This window comes from Carlito syrichta, unplaced genomic scaffold (genome assembly GCF_000164805.1).
Source record: "Carlito syrichta isolate Samal-C Ts95f unplaced genomic scaffold, Tarsius_syrichta-2.0.1 Scaffold303139, whole genome shotgun sequence".
NCBI classification, from domain to species: domain Eukaryota; kingdom Metazoa; phylum Chordata; class Mammalia; order Primates; family Tarsiidae; genus Carlito; species Carlito syrichta.
This window is the reverse complement of record NW_007247235.1, coordinates 743,014-755,516: the sequence shown is the minus strand read 5'-3', so window position 1 is coordinate 755,516 and position 12,503 is coordinate 743,014. Positions and strand designations below refer to the sequence as shown.

Genomic DNA, 12,503 nt, shown 5'->3' with positions numbered 1-12,503 from the left:
TTCTTTGCAGTTACATGTGAATCTGTAATTATATCAAAATAAAAAGTTTAATAATAAATAAATGAATTCAGGTAAGACAGAGTAACACCTTCTACCTGGTGGCTTCATGCCTAAATGTCAAGACAAGAGCTAAATGTGTGACTCAAGAATGTCCTAAAAATTAGACATGAAGTTCTCAACAGCATGAAAAAGTCAGACATATATATACAAATAATATATGTATATTAAATAATCTATGTATAATAAATCATATACACAAATAACAAGAAGATCTAGTGAAAGATATAGCTCATTACAATAGACAAAAACAAACTAAAATTTCCAAGCATGAACCTAATAAGAAATATGCAAAATATAGGTGGGGAAAGTCAGAAAACACTCAAAAAAATACTGATATAGACCCTCCAAAAATGGGAAGATATATTACAGTTCATGATTGGAAGCCTCAAGATCCAAAGATATCAGTTCTCCTTAAGTTTACTGGTAAGTTTAAGATGCAATCTTAAATACATGTATGCAGCAAATATGCCTTCAGGTTTTTTTCTCAGAGCAAGACAGATTAATTATAAGATTATGCTTAAATATGAATTGACAGCAAAACCCCCCCAAAAAGGAACAATATGTTTGGGAAGCTGACTTCAATATGTGAGAACATTACGAAACTCTGTTAAAGCAGTGTAGTATTGGCTTATGGATAGACTAATGGAACAAAATGGAAAAACAAAGAAATTTAGTATGCAATAAAGGTGGGAGCTCAAAAGTAGAAAAAAAGAAATTTTTTAATAAATGGTGATAAAACAACAGGATAGCCTTAGGAAAAAGATAAAATTAGATCAAGTCTTCACATAATACACTGGTACAATGTCTAAATAGATCAGACACTCAAATGTAAAAGAATGAAATCATACAAATATGAAAAATGGGTGAATCCTTCATAGCATAAGAGGAGATAAAACATTTCTAATTGTGATAAAACACCAGAAATAATAAAGGATTTATAAATTGAATGAAAAACAAAAATTTGTATATCATAAGAAAGAACAAAAGCGAAATCACAAATTGAGGGGGAAAAAAATGCAACTTACACCTCAGACAAAAAGCTAATATTCTTAATATACGGTCCTCTAAAAACTGAGACGATCAAAATTCCAATAGAAAAGTGAGGAAAGGAGTGACAAAATAGTTCATATAAAAATATTGACCAGGCTCGGTGTAATTCCAGCTCGGTGTAATCCCAGCCTGTAATCCCAGCACTTTGGGAGGCTGAGGTGAGTGGATTGCCTGAGCCTGCAGGTTTGAGACCTACCCAGGCAACTTGGCGAGACCTCGTCTCTACAATAAATCAAAAATTTACTGGACATGGTAGCGCGCGCCTATAGCTCCAGCTACCTGGAAGGCTGAGGTGGAAGGATCACCGGAGCCCAGCAGGTCGAGGCTGCAGTGGCCAAGGCTGCGGTGGCCGAGAGCGTGCCACTGCACTCCAGTCTGGGCAACAGAGTGAGATTCCAACTCAAAAAATATATGTATACATACATATATATATATATATATATATATATATATATATATATATATACACATACATATATATGTATGTATATATATTTATTTATTAAATACATAAAACATCAATAACCTTTCTTATAATCAAAGAAATGCAAAATACAATAACACAAAAACTGTTTCTCACCTATAAGGTTGGAAAATTTTAATAACATGCAATATGGGAGAGACTATGGGAAAGTAGGCAACTCTTATTTATTGCTAAGGGAAATAAAAGTGTCTACTTTCCCCTAAAAGATTAATAGACTGAAGACAATTTCAATCAAAATCTCAGAAGATTTTTTTTGGTAGAAATGTATGAGCTAATTCTAAAAATTAATATGGAAATTCAAAGGACCTGAAATAGACAAAATAACCTTTTTAAAGGTGAATGAAGGTGGAGGACTTACAATAACTGATTTCAAGAATTATTCCAAAGTTACAGTAATCAAAAGTATGTGACATTGGCATCAAGATAGATAGATAGATGAAAGGAACAGAATAGAGAGAAAAGAACAGATACAAATAGCATCAACTGATTTTTAATTAAGGTGAAAGGACAATCACTGAAAAGCTATGTGCAAAATAATAAAAATAACAACAACAACTTTGACCTACGCCTCACACTATATGCAAAAATTGACTCAAAATGGGTTATAGACCCAAATATAAGCACCTATGAAACTTCCAGAAAAAAATATTGTGATATTTTTAGTCAAAAAGTTACTGATATGACAACAAAATTACAATCTTTGAAATACAGTGGTTAAATTGGAGTTTAGTAAAACTAATAACGACTTAAATAGAATGAAAAGACAAGCCATGAACTATCTTAAAACTGCATATTTTATAAAGAACTTGAATCCAGAATATGTAAAGAAACTTCAGACTACAACAATAAGAAATAAACAGCTTAAAGACTGAGAAAATTATTGGAGTGGATACTTTACCACAGGCTTATGGATGACAAGCAACCACATGAGAAGGTGCTCAACATCATTACTAGAGAAACAAAAGTTAAAACCACAATGAGATACCACTACACACCAATTAGAATGTCTTCAATTAAAAAGTGGACCATACCAAGTGTTGGTAAGGTTGTAGAGGAACTGAAAATCTCAAACACCACTATTGAGACTATAAAATGGTACAATCACTTTGGAAAACAGCTTGGCAGTTTTTTTTAAAGTTGAATGCACTTATGATTTAACCCAATTATTCCACTCCCAGGTATTACCCATGAAAAATAAAGATATGTCCATTCAAAGGTTTGTACATGAATATTAGCAGTAATTTTGTTTGTAAATAGCCAAAACTGAAAACAACCCAGATGTCTATCAACAGGTGAGTGGATGAACAAATGATAGTATGTGCATAGAATGAAATATTTCTATTACTCACCAATAAAAAGTAATTATTAACACACATAACAACATGGAAGAATCTCAAAATTCATAAATAATAGAAACCAAACAAAAATAATCACATGCTGCATGCTGAAAATGAAAACAAATTAATCACAGAAAGTAGATTACAGAGTGGAAGAGAGGAAGCAGGGGGGAGAATCTCAAAGGAACAAGAATGTGGTGATGTTTCATGAGTGTATACATGTGTCAAAACTTACCAAAGTCTCTCTGTTCCACCCATTCGACAGTCAGCTGCATCTCTTGTGCAGCACTAGCCACACCATGACATCAAAGTGAAGGTGAAGTTTGAAGAGAATGAATTTGGCCATATTGAGTGCCTGGTCACCAGGGCTGCTTTTAACTCTAGCAAAGTGGATATTGTCCCTATCAGTGATACCTTCATTGACCTCAACTACATGGTCTACATTTTCCAGTACCAACCACCCAAGGCAAGTTCCACAACACTGTCAAAGTTAAGAATGGGATGCTTGTTGTCAATGGAAATTTCATCACCATCTTCCAGGCGCAAGATCTCACCAAAATCAAATGGTGCCACACTGGGACTGATTATGTGGTGGAGTCCAACATTTTCTTCACTACCTTGGAGAAGGCTGGGGCTCACTTATAGTGGGGAACCAAAAGGGTCATTATTTCTGCCCCCTTCGTTGATGTCCTCATGTTTGTGATTGGTTCAGGCAAAGTACCAGAACAACCTCATGAACATCAGCAATGCCTCCTGTACCACCGACTGGTTACCCTTCTGGCCAAAGTCATCTACAACAACTTTGGCATTGTGAAGAGACTCATGACCACCATCCATACCATTACTGCCACTCAGAAAACCATAGATGACCCCTCTGGAAAGCTGTGGTGCAACAGTCCTGGGGCCTTCCAGAACATTATCCTTGCATCCACTTGTGCTGCCAAGGCCATGAGGCAAGGTCTTCCCTGAGCTGTACAGGAAGCTCACAGGCAAGGCTGTCCGTGTCCCCACCACCAGTGTGTCTGTCATGGACCTGACCTACTATCTGGAGAAACCTGCCAAATACGATGACATCAAGAAGGTAGTGAAGCAGGCATCAGAGGGCATCCTCGGCTACCCTGAGCACCAGGTTGTGTCCTCCAACTTTTAACAGTGACATCCACTCTTCCACCTTTTATGCTGGGGCTGACTTTGCCCTCAGCGATCACTTTGTTAAGCTCATTTCCTGAAATGACAATGAATTTGGCTACAGCAACAGGGTGGTGGCCCTCGTGGTCCACTTGACCTCCAAGGAGTAAGAGCCCCCGGACCACCAACCCCAGAGACAACATGAGAGGAAGAGAAAGTCCCTCAGTTGCTGGAGAGTACCTGCCACACTCATTCCCAGACCACACTGAGAATCTCCTCTCTTCATAATGTCCATGCCAGAAGAATGGTGAGGGCACCTAGGGAGCCCCACTTAGTCATGCGCCATCAATAAAGTTCCCTGTAGTCAGCCAAAAAAACTTATCAAAATTAACATTCTGAAATGTGTAATTTATTGCATGTCAGTTATATCTTATTAAACTCAAAAACATAAAAATGGATAAATATACAAATGTCTGTTGAATTGAAAATACTTGTAATCCTGGCATCTTCAGGCCTCAGGTGCCTTGCCACTATAAAGCCTCAACCAAAAAAAGAGATAGAGATCATGTAAGCATTGAGTGGAGACGAATGATCAGGAGAACCAAAATGTATCCAGACCTGAAACTGGCAGGACTGTGTTGTGTGGCCTCCTCTCTAGAATCTTCTTTCTTTCCCATACCCCTTTGTATTGCTCTTCCTCTGATCTCAGAAAGATTAGTAAGAGATCACTTGAGCAGAACAAAGATAGCGCTGACCATGCAAGGCAAAGATGATAAATCAAGCATCATTAAAATTAAGAACAGTTGCTACCAAAACACAGCATTAAGAATAACCAAGTCCCCACATCTCTAAAATAAAAATTTTTTTAAAAAAGAATAAGCAAGTAAGAGTATGGGAGAAGATATAGATATTCATATAGATAGGAGATACAGATACCTAGATAAATAGACATTCGTATATATTCATATATAAAGGATATATGTATTATGTACTATACATATGTGCATATATTATACACACATGCACACATATACTCACATATGTAAGGACTTATATGTGGAATTTTTTAAATTATTTCAAGTCAGTCGGAAAACAACTAACTCCTATTTTTCAAATGGGCAAAAGATTTGAATATGTACTTCACAAAAGGAGGTATCCAAGGAGCCAACAAACACACAAAAATGTTCTCAACATTATTTAATCATCGGGACAATGAAAACAAAAAGGCATAATGAACACACCAGAATGGATAAATAAAAATTACCAAGTGTTAATGAGGCTGTAGAGCAACAGGAACTTTCAGACATTGTTGAAAGCAGTGCAAATTAATTCAAACTTTTCAAAAGGCATTTTGACAGTATTTATAAAATCTAAACAAATGCTTATTCTACTATCCAGCAAATCTACATCTAGTTACATACCCAAAAGAAATGGTTACATAGTTCAACCAAAATACATATTCAAAAATGTTCATAGGCCAAGTGTGTTGGCTCGCACCTATCATCCCAGCACGCTGGGAGGCTGAGGCAGGAGAATTACTTAAGCCCAGGTGTTCAAGACCAGCCTAGGCTACATAATAAGACCTTGTCTCTACAAAAAATTAGCCGGGTATGGTGGCATGGACCTGTAGTCCCAGCTACTCAGAAGGTTGAAGCCCGAGCCCAAAAGTTTGAGGCTGTGATGAGCTGTGATGGTGCAACTGCACTCCAGCTTGGGCAACAGAGTGAGATAGTGACTTTAAAAATGTTCATAGAAGCTTTGCTAATAATAGCCAAAATTTTAAAATTGTATATTCACATAATGGAATACTAGACACCAACAAAAAAAATTTCCACACACATACAACAATATAGATGAATATCATAACCTTTACGTTGAGGAAAAGAAGCCCAAAACAAGAGTGCATGTTTATATGAATAGTTGAGGGGTGAAGGAAAGGCACAATTTACTAGGAAGGAGCAAGAGGAAACCATCTAAAGTGGATGGAAATGTTGTACATCCGGTTCTAGGTTGTGGTTACACAGGCACATACATATACAAAATTGCAGAGGGTTGTACATTTAAGATTTATGTGCTTTCCTACAAATAAGTTGGGCTACAAATTTGTTTTTTAAAAGGTTTCTGTTTATTTTATTACCTACTTTGTACTGCACACCCACACTGCTCCCAAATTCTAAGGTCCCTGAGTTCAGTGGTCTATTCAATCTCATCTAAAGTACAATCCTCCCCTTAAATGTTAATTGTGTTTATTTCATCAGCATTGAACAGAATCATTCATCAGGCAAAACTAAACACTAATCAAACTTCCCTTATTTCCCAATAGAAGAGAATTTATAAAAGTTTATCAATTGAAATATTTCCCCAGCACTTTACTTACCACTGTTTCTTAAAGAAAGTTTACCACCAACAGTGTGCTTAGAACAAAAAAGTTGTTCTTCTGGTTGTTTATATAAAGCTATATTTCCCTTTATATAATACTTCAAATTTATTAACTTATCCAGAGATCACCATCGCTTCACCATATGCCCTATTATTAGAATACCAAGCTACCTGCCTGAAAATTTAAAAGTAATTGCTTCTTCTAATAAACAACTGCTAGGTGCTGCCCTGATATGTGCCCAAAACTTGTCTACTACCCTGTTACTTCCTCTAGACCAGTGTCACTCAATAGAAATATAATGCAAGCCACATACGTAATTTTAAATTTGCTAGTAGCTATATTTAAAAAACTAAACAGGGCAATTAATTTTAATAATATATTTTATTTACTATATTCCCAAATGTTATCCTTTCATTATTTCAACATTAATATAAACAATTATTAATGGGATATTTTACATTCTATTTTCATAATAATTCTTCAAAGAGCTAATGTATTAATATATTTCACACTTACATTGAACACTTACAGTATGTCTCAGTATGAATAATTGCATTTTCAACTTCTCAATAGCCTCATATGGCTAGTGACTATCATATTGGACAGTGCAGCTCTCAATCATCTTGAGCTACATACACACTTCCCCAGCAGAACCTCTAACATCCAAGTTAGCTCTTGAAATGAGATTCCAAATGTTGTCTCTGTTAGTCTTAAAATAACATATGACATCTCCAATCAGCATCTTTACATCCCTTAAAATTGTATATCTCTCCCTTGGAAATTCTAATCCACCAGGCTGTGTCCTTAGAGCTCTACCTACCAAGTCTGTGAGCACCATGCTTGCTTCTATGTGAAACCTGACATGCTTCCCACTAACACAGTACAAAATTTACAAAGACTGATTTTGACATTTTGCCAAGACCACCTCAACAAAATGTTTCACCTCCTACATTCTTGTAAAATATGCTACATTAAAATTATCCTGTGAAAAATGGTATGAAATTACTGTGAATATATTCATAACTTAACTGTGTTAGGTCAACTAATATGTGAGATGAAATCTCCCAAGAAAAAGATAAGGGAAGAAAACATAGCATAAAGAAAAACAAAGTGGATTGAGATACAAGGTGGAATTACAGTCCCAGCTCTGGTATCAGGTAGTTTTATGTTCTTGGGCAACATACAAATATTTCTGAGTCTCCAAAATATGATGTATTATATAAAGGGGACTAATGAAATTATTCTATAATTATAGAAACTTTTTCCATGAAATAAATAAGAAAGAGTTGGGAATAAGGGAGGGGAGAATAAATTCATTTGGAAAAAAGAGAGTTAAAACTTTATATATAAGGTAGAAAGCACTGGAGCTTGGATTCCTCATAGGAAAAAAAAATAGTAATTTTGATTAAAAAGCATCAAAGTTTTAAAATTCTTGGATTCCTTTTCTCAATTACTAATATTTTTTTAAAAGAAAGTTTTTCTCAAGGTTTTTCTCATGGCAATTTTGATGTCCTTATTCCTCAGGCTATAGATTAATGGGTTGAACATGGGCACAACAATGGTATAAAACAGGGAAGACATTTTCCCCTGGTCTAGGGGTAAAATGGAAGGTGGTTTGAGGTACATGAAAGCACCTGACCCAAAGAACAAAGAAACTGCAATAATGTGGGAACTACAGGTACTAAAGGCTTTCGATCTGCCTTCAGTGGAACTAATATGGAGAATGCTGGAAAGAATAAATCCATAAGAAATAAAAATAGCAACAATGGGCACCCCAATACCAATGGTCACAACAATAAAGACCACCAGAACATTTATGTAAGAACTATCACAGGAGAGTTCAAGAAGGGGAATGATGTCACACATATAGTGATTGACAAGGTTGTCCGAGCAAAAAGTTAGAAACACTATATTTCCTGTATGGGCCACAGCCCCCAAAATCCCCATTCCATAGACACCTAACAAAAGGAGCAAACACACCTGGGGAGACATGATGATGGTGTACAGCAGTGGTTTACCGATAGCCACATAGCGGTCATATGCCATCGCTGACAAGATGAAGGACTCAGAAAAGACAAAAAAACAGAAGAAAAAGAGCTGAGTCATACACCCTGTGAAGGAAATTATATTCTTCTTTAAGATGAAACTCAACAGCATTTTGGGAATGATAGCAGTAGAGAAACTAAAATCTATGAAGGACAGGTTGAAGAGGAAAAAGTACATGGGAATATGCAAATGAGAGTTCAGCCCTATCAGGGTTATCAAGCTCAGGTTTCCCAACACAGTGACCACGTAGAAACCTAGGAACAGGAAGAAGAAGGGGATCTGGAGTCCCGGCTGTTTGGTTAATCCTACAAGGATAAATTCTGTCACAGAGGAGGAATTCTTGGCAGCCATTCTGCTCTAGGAGGGTCTGTGAGGAAAAAAGAATGAGTCACTGAAGGAAGAAAAGAGAGAACCCTCCCATTCTAGAAAATGGCATCCAGAGATTTTTGATCTTCAAAAAGTTGTTTCCTTGTACCTTTGTCTGTTTTCACAGTCCCTACGTGCCTTTAACCACTCTAGTAACTGAGAATAAAATGTATCCGCAGACTGAAGGTTGGTACAACTGAGGAGACAGCCCACAAAACTGAGTTGGGATGACCCTTCAGCCTTTACTGTGGCCCTCTCCTGTGTATTTCCTTCCCTCACAACAGAGCAGGAGCACTTCTCTGGAGTGATTCCTGAGAGGTGGAAGCCACTTGACCTTGCCCAGACCACCCACCTTGGGGTCTGTACTAGAAAAGCAGAAAGATGAGATTGTGTTTCCCAGAGTCTTTGACTGACATGGCATGGAATTATTATGGGATAATAATAATGGAGTAATGATGTAAAGTTATAATTAAAATCTAAGAAAAAATAAAACATTTACCGAATATACTAAATGCCATATGGCATTACAACTATTCTCATTCCCCAGATGAGGACACTTGTCCTAAGCCACTTGCACAAAGTCTCAGTGCTACTGAGATGCAGCAGCAAATGAACTTGAGCAGTCTGGATCTCCCAGTTCAAACTTTTAACCACTCTCTTTCAGCACCCAGCAGGTCAGGCAGGCATTCACCCTATTTCTGTTTAGAGCCCCAGGGCTGTTTTCTACTGCCTCTCATCCAACTCTTTCACAGAGACACAAATGGCTCTGCTGAAAAGAAGCTGACAACTTGGAGCCCAGACTTCTTTGCATCTGCTTTTCCGCTTTGAGGATCAAAACCTCTAGCTTATCTTAGTTCTCTAGTTGAGCGAAGAACACAATCTCTGTGGCTTTGTCCCAGGGGTCCTGTCCAGCTTCCAGGTATAAGACAGCATTTTTTCCTAACACCATAGCAAGAGAATAAAGAATTTTGTTCTGGATTAGAGACCTCAGTGAGCTAGTTATAGAAGCTCCCTCAGGGCCATTGCCAGAGACCACCTTCCCTAAGGAAAAGGAAAAGTTTGTTTATACCCTTGATAATGCTCCACCTGACTTTTAATGACTTATTCTTTCATTCAAATTATATTTTTTTAAGTATGTTTAAAAGCAAAACAATTCTTGGTACTCTTTATTGAGCACTTACTGTGTACCAAATACTGTATCTGATCCAACACCCTCATACAGACACCAAGGAGCCAACAGCAATGTACAAATGATTTTACTCATTTATTACAGGAATCTCATGAATTAGACCTGTTAATCTCCATTTTTAAAGTGAGGAGCCCACACAGCTAACAGCTTCCAGAATCTTGAGTCGAACCCTGATCTACCAAAATCTTATAGGGGCAACTGACTTTGCTGAGCTTCTTATGCCATCACAAAGTACTTGATGTACATAAGTGACACCTAATTTGGTCTCTACACACCAGAACTGGCTTCTCTAAACTGCACACATTGTCAAAACAGTTTTCTGGAAGGGATTTCATTAACATAGGGACCAATCAATGTTCCTGTAGCAACTTGCCTTTTACACCCCTCCCCAGGGGCTTTTGTATATGGAGGATTATAGATTTTATAGCCAAAATGTAAATTTCTATTTGGGGAAATTTAAGCTTCAGTGTGCTGGTGGGTTAGATATGTTTTTGATCCTGGGTTGATGGCAGAAATAATCTTTGAGAAATTTTTTTGTTTGTTTGTTTTTTGTTGTTTTTATAGTTGGAATCTCACTCTGTCGCCCAGGCTGGAGTGCAGTGGCACACTCGCCGCCACCACAGCCTCCATCTGCTGAGCTCAGGCGATCCTTTCGCCTCAGCCTTCTGAGTACCCGGAACTACAGGCGCATGCTACTGTGGCCAGCTAATTTTTTATTTATTGTAGAGACGAGGTCTCACCAAGTTGTCCAGGCTGGACTCGAACCCACAGCCTCAGTCAATTCACTTGCCTTGGTCTCCCAAAGTGCTGGGATTACAGGCCGAGCCACCGAGCCCAGCCTGAGAAGTTTTATGAAATCTGAACACAAAAGCAGATACTAAGTCTACTTGGTATTGTCCAGAAAAGTCCAACTAAAACCACTTCACACAGGCTTGTGTGTGTTTATGAGGATGTGTACATACATACACCTGTGAGAACTTGCTCACTGTCAGTTCAGTCTCAGCAATGACAGTGCTTCATCTGTCACGTTGCCCTTAGAATCGTCCATCTCCCAGAGTGACTCAATGAATCCCAATCTCTGTCTCAATCCCACTGTTCAAAAACTACAAATGGAGAAAAATAATTTATGAAAACAAAATCAAAATAAGTCCATAAGGCAGACTCTCCTTGAGATCCAAGTACAGAAATTGAGGATTCTCTGGAAACTCTAAGGGGAATTTGTTACTTCAGAGAGAGTTGCCATGGCAACTTCATTTACAGAACTATCTGACGCTGGGCTTCTCTATAGCCATGTTACCTGATGATCACTCCAAAACAAACAGTGAGAAAAAGAAAGTGTATTTTGATCTTTTCCCATTCTGTGCAGCACTGTCAACTTCTAAAACATGAATATCTGAAAAAAGGCATCTTTCTTCTATTTATTTCTAATTGGGGTGATATTATTATATATGTCACATTCAAAAACATATAAAGACTGACATGCAATAAAGTATCTTTGCATATATGTGTCATATATGTGCATTACTCTCAGACTTCTGACAGATAATTGAGTTTCGAAAGTACCTAAGCCAATCACTTAACATTAGATTCCCAATTTCAATAAGAAGCACAAACCTGGCAGGAGAGAAGAGATGGCAGTCAAGAAGACTTCAGTAAAATAGCCTCAATTAGCTCTGAGAAAGTAGATAAAATTAAATTGAGGTTTACTGAAACTAAGTCAAAATCTTCATTATGATAACATTGGTACTAAAGCAACAATAATGTTAGAAGATGTACCTGTCAAGGTCGAGGTATCTGTAGAAGAAATCTCCCCCTTTCTCATAGGTACTGGCAAAAAAGAGTAATTAAATGGCAGAAATTACTGCAAAGGCTGGAGCTGGAGCAAGCATCTTGAAGCTCTTCAAAACTGAGTTCTTTTTCTTAAATTCTTTTTCTTGGGGACTTAAAAATTAGGAAAAGTGCTAACTTATGTAATGATACTGTAAAATCTATCATCTACGAGGAGTATAAAGGGTACACAAGAAATTAAAACTGCTGGAAAGTACAATATGAGTGAGATTAATCAGGGCAAACCTTTAAAAAAATCTTCAAGTGCAATTTACTACAAGAGAGATATGTGGTTTGGTGAGTGTCCTGCTTTTCATTTTCTTAGTAGTATTTCCAGGAACAGAGTTTTAACTATTTATGAAGTTCAATTTATATTGTTGTTAGTGCTTTGTTGTTGTTGTTCTATCTAAAATTGTGTGCCTAGTCCAAGGTTATGACTTTTTTTTTCATCTCTGTCTTCTTTTATAACTTGTATTTTTTTGTCCTACTGTTTAGATCTGTAATCCATTTTGAGTTAATTTTGTTTAACTTTTAATAATGGAACATTGCAAACACAATGTAAACAGAAGAGCATAATAAGTCCTTATATATTCCATCTAGTTTCAGCAACTACTAACATTTTGCCAATCTATCATC

General features: G+C 37.0%; 1 protein-coding gene across 1 annotated transcript; it reads right to left on the bottom strand.

Moving 5' to 3' along the window:
• Positions 1–7,903: 7,903 nt before the first annotated feature.
• LOC103260200 (olfactory receptor 8B12-like) lies at positions 7,904–8,836 on the bottom strand. Its single transcript, XM_008057849.1, has one exon. It carries the CDS (start codon positions 8,834–8,836, stop codon positions 7,904–7,906), a length of 933 nt encoding a protein of 310 aa, XP_008056040.1.
• Between the last annotated feature and the right edge of the window lie 3,667 nt (positions 8,837–12,503).